Source organism: Nelumbo nucifera, chromosome 4, assembly GCF_055504915.1.
Source record: "Nelumbo nucifera cultivar China Antique chromosome 4, China Antique-T2T, whole genome shotgun sequence".
Lineage (NCBI taxonomy): Eukaryota > Viridiplantae > Streptophyta > Magnoliopsida > Proteales > Nelumbonaceae > Nelumbo > Nelumbo nucifera.
The window spans coordinates 23245198-23269822 of NC_142652.1; the positions used below are offsets into that span (position 1 = coordinate 23245198).

General features: G+C 34.3%; 2 protein-coding genes across 2 annotated transcripts; one reads left to right on the plus strand and one right to left on the minus strand.

The window, feature by feature from the left end:
• The first annotated feature begins 6848 nt into the window (after positions 1-6848).
• LOC104598164 (F-box/RNI-like superfamily protein) lies at positions 6849-9069 on the plus strand. The gene is made up of 3 exons (XM_010260095.1): positions 6849-7667; positions 8373-8528; positions 8779-9069. The coding sequence occupies exons 1-3, from the start codon at positions 6849-6851 to the stop codon at positions 9067-9069; spliced, it is 1266 nt and encodes a 421-aa protein (XP_010258397.1).
• An 8623-nt stretch (positions 9070-17692) lies between these two features.
• On the minus strand, positions 17693-22906 carry LOC104597812 (protein CLAVATA3 INSENSITIVE RECEPTOR KINASE 5-like). Its single transcript, XM_010259537.3, has 11 exons — positions 21860-22906; positions 21625-21757; positions 21416-21487; positions 21176-21319; positions 20975-21046; positions 20822-20881; positions 20596-20693; positions 19976-20125; positions 19376-19717; positions 18901-19280; positions 17693-18531 (listed from the first exon to the last, which is right to left on the minus strand). The coding sequence occupies exons 1-11, from the start codon at positions 21960-21962 to the stop codon at positions 18211-18213; spliced, it is 1875 nt and encodes a 624-aa protein (XP_010257839.1). The 5' UTR covers positions 21963-22906; the 3' UTR covers positions 17693-18210.
• Positions 22907-24625: the final 1719 nt, after the last annotated feature.

A 24625-nucleotide genomic window follows, 5' to 3' on the forward strand; every position in this document is an offset into this window, starting at 1 on the left:
CCAATAATATATCATTGAATATCTTAATGAATTTTATGCAATTTAATAAAGTAATGGAGATGAGAGAGAATTATTGGCATGAGTTATTGAAGGAGAGAGTTAACGGAAAAATTAATGAAGAGAGATTATTAAAAGAGTTAATGGGAGAGAGAGAGAGAGAGAGTTAATTAATGGTGTGTGAATGAAGAGTGTTAAAAGTCTTAAAGGTGATTGGTCACTTAACTTATTTTGTTCATTTTAAAATTAGAAAATTCAAAAAAAAAAAAGAAAAAGATAGGTGCCTTCAAAAAGAAACCACAAAAATAAAAGATAAGTGCCATTAAGAAATGCTGATGGAAATGGTGTGTGAATGAGGAGCGTTTGGCACATTCCACTTTAATAATAGGTATAGATTACTTTTTTTTGGATCTGATAAAATTGTAAACCTGCTTAACATTGAATATCAAATTCTGTTACATGAGGTAAAAAATTGGAAATGCTGGTCCAGTTGGGTTTGGTTAGTATGGTCTCTGCTATGTGTTTTTGCCCTTTCAGAAACACCTTCCCACTGAGGACACTTGAATTTCCTGAATGCTAAATGGTCTCTATTCTCGGTTTTTTCCACTCCAATGCTGGGTATTGGTATGAATTGATAAGCCCGAGACTCTTATTTATTTATTTTATCAGTGTGAGAGGCAGGGGTGTTTCATGGCATAGTGACCAAACTAGTAAACTAGTAAATTATGGTTCGAAAAATTCTTATGCCAAATCATGCATGCCTAGTTAATTAACAACTACCTGCTTGGGCATTCATTCACGAGTGAAAAATCGAAGCGAATGACAATAATGAATACATACATGCATATATGTTTACATAAGTATTGTATATATTAATAAATATATTATTAATAATTTTATTTAATATGGTTTACGATTTGGTCTACTTTGTAAAATTTAAAAAACCAAACCAGAAAATTATGGTGTGAGGAATTCATAGGCCAAACCAAATCATTTTAATGCCTAGCCAGACCAAATTACCAGTTTTTGTTTGGTAGTCATCTACACCATATAATGAACACCCTTACTAAGATGGATGCCATTCTATCATCCCAAACTTTTCAAAACACCCCTAACCTTGTGTATGGCAGTTTAGCCATGAGTCTCCAAAACCTGGATGTATTGCATCGATGTTTTGATCCTTGGCTGAGAGCATCACATTTAGCCAAGCATCAGGAATTTAACATATTCATGCTCTAAACTGGTCCAGACCAACCCTAGCATTATTTTTGAGTTTTATATTGTCGAGTCGAAGCTGGTTCGGTCCACTTCCGTCATTAAAACACTTTTATATCTTAATAGAAATCTAGTTTTGAAACATTAAATTATAGATTACTGTTACCGGTAAATTACTGTTAATAATTTAGAGTAATAATTGTTAAAATAATCATTAAAACAGTTATATATCTTAATAGAAATCTAGGTGTCAAGCATTAAAATAAATATTAGTGTTACCGGTAAATTACTGTTAATAATTTATAGTAATAATTATTAAATAATTACCATTTATAATTGTTATTTACAGTAATTTATCATTATTAAATAATTTACAATTATAAAGTTATTGTTGATTAATACTTTAGGTATTACTGTTAATAATTATATAATTATTAAATAATGAAATAGCAGAAATTTCTGTAATTCTTTGTTTACAACTGTTGTATATTTTAATAGAAATACTATTAATCAAAAGTTTGACTCTCGAAATAATTGAAAAATGGGTTGCATGAACCCTTTATCAATTTCCTCACCCGTTTCTTCAAAATGGGTTGTGATTACAAGTGGAAGCTAGCTGGGTTTAGTTCATAAGAGGAAACCGGTCGTATTGATATGTTTATAGAAATTGATGATGACTCACTAGAGGCAACAGGCAAATCATAAACCTGTGAAACAACCTTCTTTTAGTAAAGTTCACACTAGTGAAATTAATGCAATTAAAGGTAAGTGTATTATTTAAGGCTGTAAGTCGGGCCGGGTTAGGGCAGGTTGAAGCAAACCCTAGCTTAATCCTAAGTTCTAAACCCGCACCCCTAACCCTAATCCAATTCCACCTATCCAATCCTAATTAAATTCTTCAATCCTAGTTCAATTCATCATTCTTTCCATCTCTTAAAATCTTGTAGAATTTCTTAATCTTAGATCTTAATTTAATTTTCATTGCATATATTAATCCTATATTTTATTAGTATTTGTTTGTTGATGTTTTTATTGGCTTTTTAAATATAAAATTCAGAAAAAAACGTTTGAAATTAAATGGCTATAGTTTATTATGATGACTTATAATAGATCTTTTATGGGCAACAAACTATGGATGACAAACAACATAGAGGAGATAAAGAATAAAATATTCAGAAACATAAAATACGTTATCAAAGTTTTAGTATATTTAATTAGGATTAAGTGAATGATTATTTTAAATGAAATAAATGATAGAATGTGGTAGTGGTTATACAACTATCATGCATTTAAACAAATCAATGTATGATTATATATAACATATATTTATATATAATATGTACTATAGAGTCAGGTTGCTTAAGGGGTCAACCTTAACCCCGCCCAAGTTGCAGCCTTAGCATTGTTAATCACTGTTATGATGATATTAAAAGATCGCCTGAAATCAGTGACTAACTAGAAACAGTTGGCCGACCAAAAACCAGTGAGACGTGTAGTTTCCGGCAAGGTTTATAGGAGGTCAGTTTCAAGAAAAAAAAGTACTGAATACATCTTCTGGGGCATTAATCCGATGAGATGGTCTGAAGTCTCTTTTCAGTTTTCACCAAGGCAAAAGGTAATAGTTGGGTCAAATAAATTTTAATCAAAGAATCATGATTATTGTATTTTGTAAATGGTTTAAAAATAGAAAATAATTTTGAAACTTTACGTGTGAAGCTAGATTTGGATTCAACTGTGAAGAATATGAAAAAGCTAAAAGGACAAATAAGGAAGCTAAAAATAGGAATAAGAAGTGGGGAAGATGATAAGCATATATGGGTTGATAGTGGTGTGAGAATTGTGGGATGCGTATTATTTGACTCTTTGGTGTTCGTGCAGGTACAACACTTTGGTGCTCATGGCAGGTGACTATGCAAAAGAACATTTGACCATCAAGCCAAGCATCATGAGAACCAATCCTGAGGAACCCATTTTTCCTCTCTTTCTCTCTATTTGTTGGAAAAATAGTAATAAAGGCAGAGTTGAATTTATCGGTAATTGTTTTTCAAACTGAAAACTTGTAGAAGTGTAGTATTGCAGAACGATAATACTGAGAATTTGTAGAGAGAATGAGGGTTGAATCGTGTCACTTGGTCGCTCTCCTTACAATCGCATTTGTCCCCTACGGTGCAGCCGGATGATTGCAAAAGAATGATGGTCAGATTAATAGAGAAGAGAATACTTTCTAATGTACTGGTGTTGTGTAAAACTAGGTAGATCGACACTCCTTTTATAGAGTGTTTCTCAATCACTCGAATGAACACAGAAGTGTTCTTTTAGACAAAGGCCTCTTCGGAACAGTGCACCTGTTCAAAGAGACACAGAAAGGAAGAGATACAAACGGGCTGAAAAATGTTTAAAAACAAAAAATAAATTTGAAATTTAAAGGTCAAACGTTTAAATTGGTCAAAAGGAAAAACATCCGGTGTAGCGTGTGTGTACATGCACATCAACCCGGCCCTACCCAACTCAGCGTGCGTGTGAAAAACACCCCCAACTCCCCTCACATGCATAAGAATATTTATAGTGCTTTCCTCTTATGCATCCCTACCTATAAAAAGAACAAAATTATAGATATATTCCAATTCTACTCATTTTTCAAGCAATGTAGAATAAAAAGTTTTTGTCATTAATTCAAGAGGGGAAGAAAAAAATGGAAAACTAAAAAAATATAAGGAAGGGAGGAGAGATTCTTAAAATTTGAATCTCCCTCCAACACACACGCACACTTTCCACAACACAGTGGGTGGTGGGGAGAGCAAAGAGATACAATGAAGTTTGAAAGTGTCCTTTGAATGGTGAACTAAGATTTTTCTAAGACAGGTGAAGAGTCTCAGTTTGTCACTATCGGTAGAGGGAAGAAGTAGAAAAGAGTCTTGGTTGATTAGTTCTGGTAGAGGGGGGGGGGGGGGGGGGGAAGATACGTAAAAGGAAACCATATTGCCAAGTTTCCTGTAGCTGTTTGGGAAATTTCCAACTACAACAGGATTTGAATTGATGTGAGATATCTGGAGCCTTGCCATGTGGTTTAAAGAAGGTTGGGTAGGGGAAAAGAGAGAAAGGAAAGAGAGTTTAAAGAGAAAACGGGGAAATGGGAGTGTATGCATCAGTATGTATCCATGAGTCTCCATGACCTTGATGAATTGTATCAATATTTTGATCATTTGCTGAGAATATGCATGTTCTCCGTGTATTCGCATGCTTTTTTTTTTTTCTTTTAGGAGATTTGAACTCCTTCCTGTATAGTTTAGAAAAGCTTAGTTATTTGAAAAAAACAGCCTAGGTTGTATATGAATAGCGGTGAATAAGCAATTGTAATCTATAGAAAGACAAACACCTCCTACAATTTGCAATTAATTTACTCAGAGATATTTGACTTGACAATATGGTTGTTTTTGTTTTTGAAAAGAAAAACAACTACGTCAGCAAATTCTGTTTGATAGAAGTGAAAATGATAGTTTTGACACTGACATCGATTTAAACAATTAAAAGAAAATAAAAATGAAAATATTATTCTAGCCTTTATAAAAAATCCGTGTTAGAGTTACTTTTGGAATAAAAAACCATAGGCTCTTGCCCATCAACATTATTCGCTCGGTTTAGGTGATCATGTGAGTTGTGACCATTTCTTATACTACTTAATGGAAGGTGGATTAAGTAAATCGGTTGAAAATTATGGAGTTGGTAAGCAGCAATTTTTAAGATTCGGCCCGGACCAGATGGCTGGACTGTGAAAATCGAGAACCGGTGGCCTCTCTAAGTTTCGGTTAAATGATGGATTTTATGGGTTTGGACAGGCAAACTATTGGTTAACCGGTAAAACCGAGACCCAGATAGTATTCCGGTTTTTACTCTAAAAAGAAAATTATAAGATAGGTTTTAAATCAGTGAAAGTATTAGTTACAATCGTTGTACCAGTGTATCTACTACTACACTTTCAATCAATCTAGGAAAATTTGATCCCGAAGATTTCGTTCCAATTAGATTGGATTTGGTCCAATCCGGTCCAGTTCAATGTGAATTCATTACAAATGGATCTGGTCCAATCCAGTCCAATGAATATTTTGGACTGGTCCAGAGACTGTTTAATCTATTTCAAATTCTTGTTAATTTAGGTTGGTTTCAATTCAAACCTGGTTCATTGACGCCTGTGTTCTTATCATCTATCAATGGACCAGATATTAGCTCAATCTATTATAAATTCATTATGGGCCACCAGATTCAATCCAATATGTCATATTGATCCGTCTAGTCGGTCTATATTATTTAACTTATTTTATTGGTTCAATCCAACTCAAAACCGGTCCATTGACACCCCTAATTTTATCTCAATAAATCAATTGATATGCAACAGTTCGGGAACTAGCCGGAAAAGCAAAAGTTACGACCTTTTTTTTATTTTATTGGGTTCAACTATGATATGAAAAAGATATAATATCAAAAAAAACAATTGACATGGTGTTATTTATCAAAACTCTTTTCATACCATATTTTTTTATCCGACCTTACAGTCGCCCAATCGACCAATAGAAGTACAGGAATGTTTCCGATGTGCGGCCAAAACATCCTATATGATGTTGGTGTGAGGCGCGCTATGTAAGAGCAAGAGCAGATCCAGACTCTTGACATTGAACATGAGGTAGAAAACTAGAAATGCCGACCGAAACGTATCTGCTGACAACACACCAGCCCCCTATTACCTATTGTTTCGCCATATTTGCCCATCTCGGCCGATTCTTGAAGACTCACTGAGACGTGTTTCGCCAGCCCCAGCCATTTCGGTTTCAAAATTCAAAAGCTCGTCATTTGGGTGAAGGTGAACGGAAACGCCGAAACGGATCCCAAATATCCGAACAACCGGCGAGAGTGGAGAGCGGAGCTTGCTGCATTGCTGGCACCCTCTTAATGAATGGATTTGAAATAGTATTCCGCCCGCGCGCAAGATCTTAACGTTAACATGCACTCTCTCTCCACTCTCCAGTTTTATTAAAACCCTTCAAGTTCATTAGCTCCTTTGTTCTCTCTTTGTCTTCTTTCATTCTTCTGGGTCTTCCTTCGTGAGAAAATCTAGTACAGGCTGTAAGTTGTTCAATCTGAATCTCTTAGCTCTAGTTTGTTTTCTCTCTCTCTTTCTTTCTTTTTTTTATTTTTTTTTAATCATTTCCTTACTAGCTCTTCATTATATATTTTTGTTAATTTGATGATCTGATTAGGGATATTTCCTAATACAGAGCACTTAAGAAAATGATTTGTTCCTTAGTTTAAGATTTGTCAAATAAAAGAAAGTTTTAAGAAAAGGAGTTTATTTCTGTTTAACCACTGTAATTTCTTTCTTTTTCTGCTGGATGAATATCCCATTTGAGGCTCATCAAACAAGTCTCAGACCACAGCTGCCTTCCATTGGATTGGTCTGTAGTATATTGTGACTCCCTGTGCTTATTTTTTAAGCTAAATCTTGGAAAATATTATAGTGGACCATTGATTGTGTGATTGTTGATAACGCTTACTCATTCTGGTGTGTGGAATTGATAATGGCTTGGTTTTGCCTGCGTTCCAGAACTGCAAGGTAGGTGCAACTAATTTGGTTCTGACTGCAAATGGATGACATTTTGGTTGAAGATATAATCAGTGATCTACCTCCGATCATTATAGAGCACATCCTTGTGTCTATGCCGTTAAGGGATGCTGTGAGAACAAGCATATTATCTAAAAAATGGAGATACAAATGGGTTACAATTCCAAATCTGAAATTTGATGATCAATGCATCCCAACCCATTCAAATGCTGAGCTTCTTGTTAAGACCGAAAAATTCGTCAACTTCGTGCATCGATCTCTCTTACTTCATAGCGGCCCAATTCACAGGTTTGAGGTCTCTGTTTCGTGGCTGAGGAGTTGCTGTGATGTAAATCAATGGATACTTTTCTTATCGAGAAATGACATAAGAGAATTTATCCTCAATCTGGATTTTTATCATGAATGGTTTACTGTCCCATCTTGCCTCTTCTCTTTCCAAAAGTTGAATATTTTGGAGCTCCATTGTTGCACACTGATACCACCTCCTACGTTTAAAGGGTTTCATTCTTTGAAGAACCTCCAGCTCGAAAGTGTTGTCTGTGGAAATGAGACAGTTAGAGATTTTATTTCCAGCTGCCCACTTCTCGAGGAATTAGTTCTAGCAAATGTCGAAGGCCTAGATTTTCTTCAAATACAAGCGCCAAATCTGAAGTTCTTACATGTTGATGGTGGATTCCAAGAAATTGTCATACAAGATACCCCACTCTTACGCAATGCAGTATTTGTTTTCCAAATTAGTGATGAAATCGCAGATTTCCTTGATAAAAGCGGTACTTGTAATTTGACAAAGACCCTTAATGGTCTAGTTGGTCTTGAGAGTCTTAAGATAGAGATCATGCAGGTATTTTACTCCTTTTTCTCTTCATTTATTTATTATTTACCTTTTATTTCTCCGTTTGGAATTGGTACATTTAGTCATACTATATAAGCCCATTTAAAATCATTTAAAAAAATTAAAGTTTCTCTTAAAATATATGTGAAAATTATGGTTTATCCCACTTTACAACGTTTTATTTTATTTTGCAAAACCCCCCATATACTACATCGTGACAGATTCCCCCATCCATCAATATTATAAATAGGGACAATATTATAAATGTATTTTCTTGCATGTGAATTGCTTTTCTTGTTTTTCTTGTATATGAAATTTTTTGTTTTCAAAATTGAAACAAAAAATGTGTTTTCATCTGATTATTCAACATTATGTTTTATAAATCATATAATTTTTATACTAAATTTTTTTTTTTGTTTTATAAACTAATGTTTTTGTTGGTTCCAAAATTATATATCGTTTTTTAAAACAAAACCAACTTGTTTTTTCCTTTGAAAACAAAAATAGAATTTAAAAACATGTATTTGTTTTTCTGCTGATGTAACGATTCCAAAAACAAAAAACATTCATGTTGTAGAACACCCCTTTATTTTATTCAGATGATTCAATTTCATATGATGATGAACTTATGTGAATGATGAGATAGTTTCTTTCTTGGCAAACCCTATGCTCATGTATTTTTCTTTTCCCTCTGTTTATTTTTATTTTTTTCAGTTTTTTTCATATGGTGACATACCGGATAGACTTCCCACAACATATAATGACATGAGGAATCTTGAATTAAGCTGTAGTTTTGAAGACGAATACGATATCTCGTGTGCACTTTGCTTGATTAGAAGCTCTCCCAACTTACGTCGACTTAGAGTTGAGGTCAGTCATGTGTAAACATTTCGGTCCTTCAATTTTCTTGTCCGGCCCCTTTAGGTTATGTTTGGTTTGAAGGAAAAGGTAGGGAAAAGAAGAGGAAGGAATGAAATCCTATACAAAGTTTGTAAAGATTTCTTTGTCTTTCCCTTCCTTTCCCCAGTTTTTCCTTCAAACCAAACATAGCCTTAAATTTAAATTAAATTATAGTTTGTATATAGTTATAGTGGTGTTGTTTAATTCCATCCATGTACAGGATTACTCAGATAAGAAGGCTGCAATGCAAGCATCAGGTTTGGATTTCTGGGAGAGAGAAAGCTACTCAGGTTGCTTTATGAGTCAGCTTCAATTTGTGTCAATGGGTCACTTGTTGGGTGCACCACATGAATTGCAGTTCATAAAATTCATCCTCTCTAATTCACCAGCGCTCAAAACAATGACTATAACGCCTCATCCACAGAATGATAGACGAGAAGATATGCTGATACAGTTACTACAATTAGAACGAGCTTCTACACAGGCCAAGATTATGTACGTTAAAGAGTAGATAACCCCAGTCTCTCCAACAACATTTTGCCCGCTTTAATTGTTTCTCCCTTGGTCTAGAAATTATTTTGTGGAACAACATTCTGATATATAAAGCGATAGATAATGTAATATAGGGGTACGTACCAATTCTATACTTCTTCACCATCTATCTATATATGAAGAGTCGGTCATTTTTCCCAGTTCAGAAATTAGTGCAAAATTATCAACAATTGGTTTAATTTATTGTTATTTAATATTTCATTTGTTATTATAATTTATTGTAATATTTTGATCTCTAATTATTAATTATTCACTTCAAACAATTCAATTATTATGCAGTCTGGATCCAACGTTTACTGGTCAAAATATATATGAAATTATGAATATTGATGAAAACACGGAAAATGCCAAGTTTAAATAAATTTGTATTTTAATCAAGGTTCAAAATAGTGTTAAAAATATTGATATGTCCGATACGCTGGTATGGGTGTATCAGGCGAATCGATACTATTTTTTTTTTCAGTTTTTTTTTTTTTTTTTTTTTTTTGAAACCAGCTCAGGGGGCCAGTTTACGTCTCCTCCACCCCCTGAACCAGTTAGACCCCGATACACCCACTATAGGGATGTATCGGAAGGGTCTCAGAACAATACGTATCGGTTGATACGAGCCAACACGTATCGATACTTTGAACCGTGATTTTAACTCCATGCCTAATTGCCTATGCATGGGTGCATGAGTTTGCTGCTTGAGAGTGGTACCATTATTCTGAACGTTAATTCTTCCATCGTTGAAGGCTTGAAGCAACATCTTGGTTACTGCCTTGCCACGTGTTTTATATACCATTGAATTTTGATTTTACATCGGCTTAGTCAGTGTAAGGCCCGTTCGAACAACCTTTACAACCTTGCATCGATAATATCTTTGTATTTCTGTGCTTTATTTAATGGAACAAAGCTACGATGGCTGCTCGAACGGGCTTTGCAAAGTCATGTTGTTTTACAACCCTTTCCTTCTTAGGAAATTTGAACCTCATTACCATCCACAACAGACAACAACCAATCCCAGAGAATCCAGGAATTCTCGATCACGTCTCCATCGCAACGGAGACGTGCTTCGCCCATATCGGTTTCAAATGAAAGATATCGGAGGATATCATATGGGATATATATGGTTGTTCTTGGTTTCGAAAGAAAATTATAAGATCATGGTTTGCCTTTGTTCCAAGCATATCATCATATGGTTCAATCCCTTGGGATTTGGGGCTCATCATTAAATACGAAATACCAAGTTTGTTATATAAAAAATACAACAACTTTTGTTTTTATTTTTTTTTATTTAACCACTGTAAGTTTCTGTCTTCTCTGCTGAATGAATCCCATTTGAGACTATTTAATTAAACAAGTTTCAGACCACAGCTGCCTTCCATTGGATTGATCTACATCTGCATTGACTCACTCTTCCTACTTCGCAGCAGGTAAGTTGGTAATCTGATCTGGAGTTATTGCGACTCCCTGTTCTTACTTTGATGCGAAATTAATTAAATCTTGGAAATTGTTATTAGATGATCGATAATGCAATAATTATTCTGGTGTGTGTGTGTGTTTTTGTTTTGGTGTGTGGTTTTGATTGATGATGGTTTGGTTTTACCTGCGTTTCAGAACGGATGGCGTCTGGCTCATAATGATTTGGTGTTGGGCTTCATTATATAGATTCATGGGTCAAACATGGGCCTCAATTTAGACCCCTTTGTTCAAACAGGCTGGCCCCATTATAGTAATTGACTATACGCTGTACATCTTATTAATGCCAATATTTAATTAATTGGACGTGCTGATTATTTCATGCGTTAAATTAAAAATATATCACTAGTATTTTTGTAATAATAATTGTAAAAAAAAAAAAATAGCTCAGGGAAAGACGGACATCGTTTTCATTAATGGGCTAGGTACGATGCTTTAATGGGCCAAGTTTCTTCCGTGTATTTTCTGGAAATGGATGCCGTGAGATTAATGCTCACTGCACAGTTTGTAAAGAGTATAAATACATATAAAATACAAGATTTTGCATTAGCGGGGATCCGTATAAACGAAAGATAAATAATAGAAATGGTCATCCACTAAAATACCCTTATAGTTTCATGGATTTACTAAAATCTACCCTATAGTTAGCATTTTACTAAGACATCACTTATAATTTGCAACGGATTTAATCGATCGTCCATTAGATGATAGTGGAAAATGACAGTATTAATACTAATGTTCATTTAAATACACTTAATGAAAAGAAAATAGAAATAAAAATACCATTCCTGCCCTTAATAAGACACGGGCAACCACTATTGGCTATATTTGGCCAATTTTGTTTTCTGTATAAAAAGTGTTAAGGGTATTTTTGGAATAAAAAATCATGGGCTTAAAGGCAAAATAAACAATCCTTAATGAAAGGTTGACTAAGTAAATATGTTGTAAAATATATGGGATGTTTTAGTAAAATGAAAACTAAAAGGTAAGTTTAAGTAAATATATAAAACTATAAGGTGTGTTCTAGTAAATGTCCCTAATAAAAATACATAAGAGTATACAATTGTTTTATATTTTCAACTTTTTGAATAATTAATAATTATTCATATTTTATATACTACTTTTAATAAACTTTTTATAAAAGAAAAATAACAATTATTAATTTCAGTTAGGTTCATTCGTCAAACGTATGAAACCGACCAACCCGATCAACTTGACCCGAGTTGGTCGATTTTCTAGTATTTTAGGTCAGCTTTGGTTCACAAATTTTTCAACTTGACCAAGTTGGATCAGTTTCACTTTAGCCATTTATGATCCAACCAAAATCGAACAACCTAACCATGCATATATATTAATATTTTATATTTAAAATATAATTTTTAATATGAAAAAGTGAGAAATTTCCCATATTTCTTAATCTAAAATGTTTTATTTCATAAATCTAATTTTTTAAATTTAATTTTTAATAATTGATTTGTAATTTTTAAAATTTAATTTAATTTTTCAGTTTAAATCTTTTGAACCGATTGACCTTTTGTGAAAACTAAACCAAACCAATACAACTTGAGTGGATTGGTTTTTACAAAATGCCAGTCGATTTCAACTGACCAACTCCCCAACCAGGTCAATTTGGTTGGCCAAATAGCCTACAGCCGGACCGAACCAACTCATGAACATTCATAATTTTAGCTAAATTAATAGTCTTATCTCCAATAAATAACAATACTTTAATCTCCAATAATTATTGAAAATTTATAGTGAAATACACATTTATTGAAAATATTGGTAATGAAAAAAATAGAATAAGTACTAAAAATATATTTAACTTAGTCAATAAATAGTATAATCTCAAATAATAGTTTAATCTCTAATAAATATTAATTAATCAAAAAGTTATAACAAAAATACAATAAATACAATAAGCACAATAAATTAAATTAAAAAAATTCAATAATAGTAGTTTAATCTTCAATAATTATTGAAATTTTCTGTTAAATAACAAAACAAAATAAATTTATACATAATCATTGAAACATCTATCATGGAAACAATAAATAATTAATGAAATACAATAAATATTAATTTTATTATATATAATTATATAATAAATACAAATTAAGAGTTCAAAATTATAATTAGTAAATATTAATTTTTTTGAAAGTTATTTTCTTGAATTATTACTTGATATATGTGAAATTAGTTATTTACAATATTATATTATAATTATTTTTCTACTTTTCATAATTTTATTTTAAATTTATTACATAATTTCATTATTTTAACTATTTAAAATATAGTTATGTTAAATATTTTTTTATTTAAAATATTTAGTTATTTAAATACTTAAATAATATGTAAAATATTTAAATTTTAAAATATCAATTATTTATTGAATTTAATTATTCATAAAATCATAATTTATACTATTATTACCTAATTTCATTATTAATTTTTGTAATATATTAAATTATTATTAATTTGAATATTATGTTGTAGTTATTTTTCTACTTTGAAGAATTTTTTTAAAATTATTATATAATTCCATTATTTTAAATTGATAATCCGAAAAAAAATAGTTTAAATTGTTAGTACATAATTTTGTGATATATTTCGTAAAAATATAAAATTATTTTTTGTGCTTTTAATAAATATTTTATAGTTATCATATAGTTTTGTTAGAATATTTAAATAATTCTTAGTTTTTTTAATCCAAACTTTCTTTAGATAGATATAGATAAAAAGTAGGGGAGAGGATAAATAGGAATTAGAGATAATTTAGATGATAAATAAGAATTAGAGATGATTTTAGAGAAATTGGGGGAGGTAGTTTAGGAGATATTTTAGAAGAAGAGGTTATTTAGGTTCTTTGAAAGTGCATCTCATTGGTTGTTTCAAAAATAACATGGAATAAAAAAAATAAAAAATTCAAACCAGGGAGAAAATTTCTTGACCACTTTGTTTTAATATATATATATATATACACACACCACTTCCAAACTGTGCCTAAACATTTTATCCAAACGATGGAAGTGGATGTAAAGGTGATGCCTCTTCTAATGACCAACAAAATCCTGTGAAGATAAAAGCAAATTTGTTAACTTTGTATATCTTATGCCAAATTTGTGAACCTTCTTGTTAATCGGTATCTCTTCCTTAATGCTTCATGGAGGCTGATCATCTACTGATTGAGCCACGCAGTTCAAACCTAAAAATTTGCTCTGATATAGATATGTTCCATACCACCGTACAAAGGAGGAGGGTTTCACATGGCCCATGTGTACGATGTGTTCTCTCTTGATAGGTTGTTTAGCCTATTTTGTTTCTAGCCCATCCAGATTCGGAAAAACTTTAGCTGTTGGGGCCTTGGGGGCCAACAGCCTATGCTGTTGAGAGAATTTCTGGAAATGCCACATTATCATGAGAATGGGTAAATTGATAATAACATCTTAACTTATTTTAACTAAAAACAAAAGCATGGGCATGAATAGATAAACTGTCCAGAAGGCACCCAGCCCAGAAACTGTCTCAACAGCTTATGGCTATGCTGTTGGGCCCCAACAGCCAAAGTTAACCTGCCGGACTCACTAAGTTTCAAGTGAGTTAATTTTAGCTGTTGAGAGCGTTTTTAAGCTAGACACGTTCACCAATTTAAAGCCATGTCTATGTTTATAGTTAAAAAAGAAATATGAGACATTTACTATTTTACCCCACTCTATGGTAACGTGGCATTCCCAAAAATGTTCTCAACAGCATAGGCTGTTGGCCCCTAACTGCAAATGTTTTTCCGGTTCTTAGTGATGGTCCTCACCCGACTGCCCAAGTAAGGAATTCCCTATATGCCAGGTCAATGTCAAACTGAAAACCACTTTGATCAAACACTTTCAATGGCGGATTCTCCTCCCCAAACCCAACACTCATAAAGTTCGAAGCATAGTCTATTTCATTAGTCAGCTTTATCTCCTCTAGTGGGATATAAAGTTCTTTCCATGGACAAAACCCGTTTCCAAGAAACAAATAATCAGTTTAAATTTCAAGCAGTAATACCTGCACTTTACAAATTAGAAAAGTTGTAACGACAAACAGGATCTTAAGATCATAAGCAAGAAATACAATATTTATGTGATTGCCGATTTAGAGATGATCCAAATACCGATTTGAAACTGAACAGAGAAGTTAGAATTCGATCTAAAAGAATTCCTGATTTGGGTTTTCACCAAAATGCGAATCCATACAAGTTTCTTTCTTTATTTTTGGTGGGGGGAAGTGAGAGCGTTTGAAAACGAAATCTCTGGTTGATAATTGAACTAGGACCACTGGAGGGGGCCTTCTCCATTACATCATTGATCAGAAGGGTGGCTCTCTACGTCCCAATCACCTCATCTCTGATATCAGCTAACTTGGACAAAAGGCCAGCAGCTCCATGTCGAACAGATAGACAAATCAGGAAAATGACAAACACAAATCTTCTATAAGTTAACAAATAAAGCTATCAATAATAGCTTTATTATGCTTAATTAGCTTATCTATTTTATATACTTAAAAAAGCAGTTGTCCAGGTCAGCTTATGTTCTCTCCTCCTCATATTGCTTCCCCACCCTCTTAGAATTCTTTTTACCAAAAAAAAACTTAAAATTTTGGGTTTTTCAATCTAAAAAAAAAATAAAAAATGGTTATTTATACACATCTTTGCACCCACAACCAATTCAGTTTCCTTTTTAATAGGAAATGAATGCAATAATCACTTATGGTCAGGTTTTAACAACAGCCTGTGCATCACATGGGTCTCTTCTTCTTCACTACTATAAGCTTGTTATAAGCAAAGTTTATCATTCTATGAAAAAAAACATGTTATATTGTATATTTGCTTCTATGGCTCACCTAACTAATACATGTAATCTCACAAATGGAAAGAAAAATTATAATTGAAATGGTCACTCTGCATCATTTCCATAGCTAGTGGAGAGAGATGTGAGATCAAACCCGTGAAACTGCAGACTCTCCGTGATATGGTTAGTGGGCCTCATGCTGCACTTGCTCTGTACCCATCTGTGTTGATGTTAATTTCATGGACACCGAAATAAACTACACAAATGGATTCTCATTTGAGGCATTTTGGCTATATTTATATATTTGTAAAACCTATGGTACAGAAGCAAGCTTGGCAGAATCGCTATTGCAAAACCACCATTGGCCCCAAGGCTGTATTTGGTTGCAGTGATTTTTTTTTTTTGTGTTGTGTTGATGTAAAACTATGATAGTGTAAATGATTTGGGTACAAATTTTGATTTGTTTTTATTTCAAACTTTACCTTACTTTTGGTTGCAGTACAAATGAAGGAAAATGAGACCCCAAGTAGTATAAGGTGAAGCTCAAAACAAAATTAAACCAAAATTTGCATTTTTTTCATTGGCTTTCCCATACATTTGTACTAGTGCAAATAGAATTGCACCGCAACCAAACACAGCAAAATGTTACACCTTACAAAATTTAGAGTCTATTTAGTGGTCTTAATTAAGGTGCAGCATTTATAGCCTGAATGTGTATGATATACAGCCCTACAGTTATGTTTTCATGATATTAATACCGTGAAACATGTTTATATACGTATAGTTGTTGAGATAAATTTGTTTTTTTAATTGTGCTTTTGTTGCCTATAACACTAACAAGATAGTGTCAATAACAAAATAGGGCATGTTACTTTATTAAAAAAAAGAAAAACTACTTTTTGTCACCTCAGAGAAAGGTGGAGAAAATAGGATTCAGGTAATGTGAAAGTACTTCTTATGTGATATCTTACCAAACAAAAGAGGAGCATCTAGATGATAACCAAACAGTACTTGTACCTTTACCTTGTGCATTTGCTTTTCCTTCTTTTTCTTTCTCTACTTCTTTTCGTTTCCTTGATAAGGGGGTTCTGTTGACAACCATTCTGGGCTGAAAAAGCAGATATCTTATATATGGATTTGGCTACTATGAAGGTCACTTTAATGTTCAAACGTGGCCCAATAGTATTTTCAAATTTTTATTGGCATCTAGATGATGAGCTTAATAAGTTTAAATGCTAAAAGTAGGGGTGTCAAGGATATTCAAAAATTCAATTTCAAACTTGAGATTTGATGTAATCGAAGCAAATTCAGATGATTGGAATATCTAATTGGTTGAATTCGGATATCCTATTAATACTGAATAGCTAATCGGATTCAAATTCGGATATAACTTGATTCGGTTTGATAAATATCTGAATTCAACCAATTATTTAACTTTTATATATAACATATAAAATATTTAAATATTTTATATAATTTATATATATATATATATTAATTAAAATATATACATAGTTTATATATTTATATGCTTTATATAAATAAAATATTTATTAATTACCTAAAATAATTAATTGGTCGAAATCAAACTGAATCGAATATTTTAATATTTAATCGAATTCAAATTTGAATATTAATTTTCACTATCCGTTATTATCTGATTCGATTCAAATTCGATCCATTTACACCCCTACCTACAAGGAGCTCGGAAACCATCTATGTGACTACTTCATTAAGGTTATATTGACTAGTATGAGGGGGGGGGGGGGGGACTTCGTATCAAACCAAACGCAGGGTCGTACATGGAAGGGTTCTATAATCTACTCTATTAAAAGATTTTATCTTTCAAATAATGGTTGTCCACCAATAAAAGGTGAAGTTACCAACATGTAAAGGGAGATGGAAATGACAGATTGACAGTGCACACAGTTTTATTAATATTTCCATTCCAATAATCCATTTTAGATGCGCCTAGTAAGAGATTTTCTGCTAATTAATGTATTTTCTTATGGTTTCTCTGATTCTGTTAAGTTCTAGTTTCGTTTTCAGAGGAACCCAAAAAAAGATAAAAGATCATCAGAATGACAGATTGACAGTGCCAACTGCTGTTCTTTTTTCCATGACAAAACCGGGTGTCTGATACAGCCTCTCAATTTGCCAAAAACCATTCTGATAAATTGAATGATGTCAGTATATAACAAAGATGGACTGGCGCAATATATGTGGATATATATGGATATAGCAGAACATGTGGAGAGGTTTTGAAGACATGTACAAAGCTAGAAGAAGAAAAAGTTAAAAAGGAATCTCTTGAAAATATTTTCTTTTCCATTAGTTGTACAGAATATAGATAATTGCATATAACGCCAATAACAAACCTTGAAGATGGAATTTCATATAAAAAATTATAAATGTATATGGTACATACTCTCCATACTCATAAACTCCTATCATATCTCTCTTTTGGCTTGAAATTTTAAGGAAACAAACAAAACCCATGTCAAGAAATTATTCTTTCAATCTCATGACCCTAATTGCATATTCCCCCAAAGAAGATTCTTTCACTCAACTGAGGGAAAAAGCAAACGGAAAACTCCATCTAAATAATGTCAGTCTCTTAAATCCCATCCTGTACATATCGCAATCCTTTGAAAGCTTTAATATACCACTTTCACTACTATACAACAAACTCTCTTGATGTACGCCAGATTCTTCTAGACAGCTAGAATAATGGAATTCTTCCTTATTATCATTTGTTTCACTACTGGTTGAATTTTTTTTTTTTTCTTTTCCTTTTGTCAATGCCAAGTAATTCACCTTGGGCCTGAGAGTTCCATTGCTTGGACAAGTAATGAAGAGTCATCGGTTAGATCAGAGTATCTCTCTGATGAGGAGAATTCATGGGGTTTGCACTTTGTTGTTTCAGCTCTCTGGGAAGCTTCCCATCTCTCAGCAAGCCCATCACCTTCAAGCATTCGAACAACTTCAGACATCTTAGGTCTGTGTCCTGGAAGGTATTGGGTGCATAATAGCGCCACCTGAACCATTTCCTCCAGTTCGATTCGGTCATAATTGTCTTTCAGATCCTTGTCAACAAGCATATCAAGCTTCTTTTCTTGGTGAATCTTCTTCACCTGCAACCATGGGTGACCAAACATTATAAGAAGTTGTTATATTAAGTCCCTGAAAATTAACTATAAGGATCTTAATATTCTTCAATTAAGCCTAGGTCTCAATCAAGGGTCATTGCTTGTGCAATTGTAAAATCTTGACCTTGTATTGTATGCATGAGAAAACATGATTGAGTCTGAGAGTGGTTACTAAAATAATCCTGATTCCAGTATACCCCTCCCAGACCCTGGATAACTGGGGCCAGCATTGGATAATGACCTTTTTATTCCTTGATTGAGCCTGTTTTTATGCATACATGAACAAGGAAACAAATGAATTCACACAAGTATAAAGTGAGAAGAAGGTATTTATTCTACAATCATAGTGCTTACCCAATCAAGCATGGCTCCTTTCTGATTTGCTGCTTTGCCAAATTCTAGAGCTCTCTGACCCGTAATTAGTTCGAGGAGGAGAATTCCAAACCCAAAGACATCTGTCTTCTCTGAGGACTGGCCGGTGGAGAGATACTCAGGGGCTATGTGCCCCACAGTTCCCCGCACAGCTGTTGTCACATGTGAGTCCTGGTGATCCAAAAGCTTTGCCAATCCAAAGTCTCCTACTACAGCCTCACAGTAGTCATCAAGCAATATGTTGGCAGCCTTCACATCCCTGTGAATTATCTTTGGATCGCACTGCTCATGAAGGTATAATAGACCTCTTGCAGCTCCCAGGGCTATTCTCTTCCTAGTTGCCCAATCCAATGCTGGCTTTCCTATAATAGGAAACTCATTTAAGGTCCAATTCTGTATCCAGAATTCAACTAGACACTAACCATGGGGATTCTTTGCATATCAAAGATTTATTTACCTTTTAGACGTGACGCTACGCTCCCATTGGACATGTAAGGATAAACTAAAAGCCTTTCTGTTGGTGTCATGCAAAATCCACAGAGCTTGAGGAGGTTGCGGTGTACTGCTAGGCTGATCATTTCAACTTCAGTCTGAAATTGGATCTCCCCTCCAATGGCATTTCCATCTTTCAGCCTCTTTACAGCCACAATGGTCCCATCTTGGAGAGATCCCTTGTAAACATTCCCAAAACCACCCTTTCCAAGTATGTTTTTGCTGCTGAAGTTGTTGGTTGCAATCTGAAGCTCCCTGAATTGGAATCTCTTCAAGTTTCCAAGGCAAACTTCTTCGTGATGTTGATCTGAAATTTTCAAGAGAGAGAATTTAAGATGAATGGACTAACCAGTTCATAGCTACTGTTTATACTTAATTTGCCCTAGTTAAGTACTTAGGCTCAGTTTGGAAAGAGTACAATACAAATATGTACAGTGCAAATACATACAAAATACAGGGTTTTGCACTCTACAAATTTGTATTTGTACTCCTTCCAAACTGAGCTTTAAGTCCAGCTAATGGCTACTGCTTAATTTCTCCTAGTTTTTTTTCCTGTTTTACTAACCATTGACATCATAGAATATCTGCTGGTTGTGTCTTTGCCTCCACCAAAGAAGAAATCCAAATCCAACAATAAGCAGGCAAACACAGCCTAGGCTCAATCCAAAAGCAAGAGCTACTTTTTGAGTTCTCAGTCTTCCTGAAGGTTGAGTACCTTAAGAGGCAGAAAGAATAAATGGTCATGAAAATGCAAGGATGGATATGCAGAAATGCTATAAATAAGTAATAAAAGCCAGGATGAAACTTTTAAACTAGAACCTTAAATTTCTGAAATATCACTGAAATACATAGTAAAAAGCAAAGGAGAATGCAATAATTAGAAGACAGGAGATAGTGCTCCTATAAGATGTATATTAAAACCATGAAGAGGAAAGGCTCGGCAATCATGTAATAAAAATTAAAGGTGAAGAAAAAGGAAGTTCAAAAGAAAAACCAACTGTAACTTTAAGAACAAAGAATGATAAGGGCTGAAATTAGTATACAGAACTAATGATAGATTCAATCCTGTTCTCCATTAATGATCACTTACCCAGTATAAGAACCACTGTGTATGGAAATTAATTCTAAAAAAAGAAACCTAAAAGAAAGAAACTTTCAACAGGCCATCAAGTTAAAGATCCGTACTTTGTGAACTATTTAAAGTGAAGGAAAGTGGCACAGGTGTCGTCCCGTAGCAGTCTTTCTCTAAGCCTGTTGGACAAATCAGAGGGTTTCCCACGATGCTGCATTTATGATAAAGAGAAACAAACAGGAATGAATTCAGAATCATCCCTTATTCCTTGAAAATAAAAATAAGAAAAAAAAAGCTTTCAATAGCTAAGAAGAAAGAAAGACTTCAATAGCAACTTACTTGAATGTTCTAGCAGGAAACCTGGGAACAGGTCCACTCAAATTATTATATGACAAGTCCCTGCGGCGTAGCATAAACCAAGATACCTTATTCAGACAAATTCCACTGTTTGTGCGTGTGGAGAGAGAGAGAGAGAGAGAGAGAGAGTCTCACAGAAAGGCAAGCTGGGTCATGTTGGCCAAAGACGAAGGAATTGCTCCAGATAAACTATTATTGTTAAGCCTCCTGATCCCAATTCCAATAGCCACGATCAGATTAAAAGAATTTGGTGAAGACATAGAAGAAGATGCAAACAGAGAACAAAATCCATAGGGAAAAAGGATCAGTTTTCAGTTTATAAAGTTTCTTACTCACAGGTATTGAAGACTTTTCATGTGGCCTAGCGAAGTGGGAATTTCACCAGAAAAGAAGTTATTGGAAAGGTCAAGAGTTCTCAGTTTTGAGAGTCTCCCAAGCTCAGGGGGAAGAGGCCCCGATATGTTGTTGTTCTGTAAGAGCCTACAAATGAACCCAATGATAAAACCAAATTTAGAAAAAAAAAAAAAAAAGAATCCTCATCAGACTTTCAAAGTAGAATTCCCAGCGGATACTTACACAATCTGGAGATTTGTCAAGTTCCCTATACTTGGAGAAAGAGTACCAGATAAATTTTGGCTTGGAGTCCCTCTGCAACAAGACCATGTGGAAACTTCTGAGCTTCTCTTCCAAAAATTTTCTTTCACACATGCAGAATGCTAAACTTTCGTACAACTTCATTAAATGCTGATGTTCTTTAAATGTGTGACAACATCATAAAGACTTACAGTCCAGTCACTAGACTCTGAGGGGAACAAGTGACCATGGTCCAACTGCAAGGGTCGACAGAGTCTCCGTCCCAATTATCAAGAACACCATGAGGATCCACCAAAGAAGCTTTTATACCCATTAAAGCTTGCACTGAAACAAAGAAGCTCACCTCATCAACTCTCCATTTCCTACTTATCTGGTAGAACAAACAAGATACTCTGGTTGAAGAAACTGAGAAAAATAAGAAATTACCTTCAAAGTTAACGCCTTTGGGAGACAGCAGACAACTTGAAGGACTCCAAAGCCAGAGCAGAACCACGAGACATAAAACAACATCCCTTTTCATGGTTCCCATTGAACTAGAGGTTTACAAACCAGATATCCAGGTGCCAAAACCTGCTTCCAGTGATATAGAGAACTGGTAGGGAGCAAGTAGGAGTTGTTTGATGGAGTCAAAAGAATAAATCTTGAGTTGGGTTTCTTCGGGTTTAGGTAAGGTTTACATCAGAGCCAACAACAAGAAGGCCTCATGCTTCCCATGCCAGAAAATCACTCACTCACACACTCTGTCAGACCCAAGAAAAAGACCAGAGATTCGGTAATAAAGAGAGAACTAACATGCCTGCCACTCTGGTTCAGCAAAGTTAAAAAAAAAAAGAATATATAAACGTTAAGAAACTAAACAGAAAATAAACTATTTCTAGATAAACTCAAAGGAGGAGAGAATTCGAAAATTCATAGTATTTCAATCATGCAATTGCCTAGAAAATGATGGAAGAAAGAATTTTCTATTCTGCTGCTCCGAGGATTTGAAATCAAAAGCAAGCTAAGAAAAAAAATAGCAATTAAAATTCAGAAATCCGGAACAAAATTCTTTGATAGTAAGTCATCAAATGGTCTAGATATGGGTGCTACGCGCGTGTGTTCGGATCTTCTTTTGAGCTTTATAGGAATTGTTGTCTGTAAGTGTGTTTATTGCGTTGTTAAAAGAATAGTAATAAAACTATAAATAGAGTTGGCACAAAAAGAAGAAAATACTAGGAGAGAGAGAGAGAGAGGAATTCTTTGTTTCCCTAGTAGAAATCCAACATTCTCTGGGTTTTGCCATTCATTTAAGTCCCAAATTCCCTCTTGAATGGAAATTAAAAAATATTGGAATCTCGAGGCATGGGCTCGAGATTGGTGATGCAGCAGCATTTCATGAGATCTTTGTTGTGTGAGATTATTTATTTCATTTTCTTTTTTTATACGGCTTGTGTTTGCTTTATTGATTCCACAACACACTCAAACAGTCTGTACAGTCATGAGTCAGTCCATCCCATATAAACTAATCAAAGAGGAAAATACTTTTAAAAGCAAAAGCTGCCACCCTCTCCCCTTTTTCTCTCTCAAATTATTATAATTATGAGAGAAAATCACCACCCCACTATGCTACTTGCCTACTGCTACTACTACTAGTCCTAAGTACACATCATTCTGTATCATAATCTGTGTATGGTATAGAAATTGAATCCAATAATCTCTCTCTCTCTCTCCAGAAGTTTCATTAATAGATTAGGATTAAGAACAGATGATCCAAGTCCAAGAGTTTCTGTAAGCTGATTCTTCTTTGGTGTACTTCGTAGAACCAAGCACCAAGTTGGAAATCTAAGGTCCCTCTCCTCCGGATACAGACTATATAATACTAGTATAAGGCTAATAGTATCATATTCTACACATGGTGCACGTGCCATCTACGGCTTGGGGGGATTTTTTGTTAACAGCATTTGAAACTATTCCCTTGATCATCCAAAATAATGTAATTGATGGGGATGGGGCTATGATCATTCTCAATTACAGCCATTCATTTGGCATAAAAGACATTTGAGCAATGCTAAATGCATTGTACACCACACACCTGGAACCAAGTAGGTCCTCAAACTGTCAATACAACTGGGTCCCATGCACAATAATATTCAAATACAAATACAATATAAACTTGGCTAAGTTAAACCATTAGCTGATATAGTTAGCAAAGTAAATAACTGAAAACACTAAAACTGTCGGTCCTTAGTCACTGAAAATGGACCAATTATTGAGGGCAACTGGGGTTGGCCAAACCATTAGATCGTATAGTCCACTTCTTGATGGAACAACATCGAGAAATCCATTTCCTTCGTGCATTCTTAGAACAGAACATTACATGTTCAATCAGAGATTTAGTTCAATTCTTCTCTCCCCCTTTTGGCTGGATCTCATGTCCTTTCCCCCTCTTCCATACTTTAATCTCTTCTGTTCTTGACTAGTAAGATTGATTTTACATCTTTTGATCAGATTGGTTGCGTCCCACTAAAGATAAGGAAGATAATAGGACAGCACTGCTGATGGCTCCTCAAATACATACTGGATATGTGTGAGAGAGAGAGAGAGTATTCTTCCTCATATGTCATATCCCACACCAAAACACAGTTGTTATATAATCAAAGTATTGATCAACCAAGTCAATAGAACCCTAGAAAAGTTGACTGAACTGCAGATGTACTCAAAACACTGTTTTGTATTCATATTAGGAGATCCACTGATGAGACACAGGTGACGAGCATCAAAAGATGGTCCAAACCCACTGCAAATGTTCCACTTGCACCGGACTGGCAGGCTAGACACTGTTTTTAAAACCACACACAAAACACACAAACACATGTAATGAGGGCTTTGCTTTGGAGCCAAAAGAGAGTCAAACTAGTTTGTAAAGAAATTGACTGTGATCCTAATGAAATGAACACATGCGCCAGTGATGGCTGAATGAGTAGGAAATAATTATTCTTTTACCGATTGATGGGATTCAATTTGGTGGTTGGGGACTGGGGAGGGGGAGCTACTTCTCTGTTTGACCACTAGTACGAGCTCACATTATGTGGTTTTGGACGTGAACCCAGAAGCAGACATCATAAAGCATACAAACTGGTTGACACCCTTGGACCCCACCTTGTCTCTGCATCTCAGACCCCACTCCATGCTGGAATTCTCCTTCCCTCCCCA

Bases quoted from the DNA above. Each gene is read 5' to 3' on its own strand.
- LOC104598164 (XM_010260095.1), top strand. From the start codon at position 6,849: ATGGATGACATTTTGGTTGAAGATATAATCAGTGATCTACCTCCGATC. The intron at 7,668-8,372 runs GTATTTTACTCC...TATTTTTTTCAG, and splicing joins TTAAGATAGAGATCATGCAG to TTTTTTTCATATGGTGACAT. The intron at 8,529-8,778 runs GTCAGTCATGTG...ATCCATGTACAG, and splicing joins TACGTCGACTTAGAGTTGAG to GATTACTCAGATAAGAAGGC.
- LOC104597812 (XM_010259537.3), bottom strand. From the start codon at position 21,962: ATGGGAACCATGAAAAGGGATGTTGTTTTATGTCTCGTGGTTCTGCTC. The intron at 21,758-21,859 runs GTAATTTCTTAT...TCTTTGTTTCAG, and splicing joins CAAAGGCGTTAACTTTGAAG to TGCAAGCTTTAATGGGTATA. The intron at 21,047-21,175 runs GTGAGTAAGAAA...AATTGGGATCAG, and splicing joins ATGAAAAGTCTTCAATACCT to GAGGCTTAACAATAATAGTT.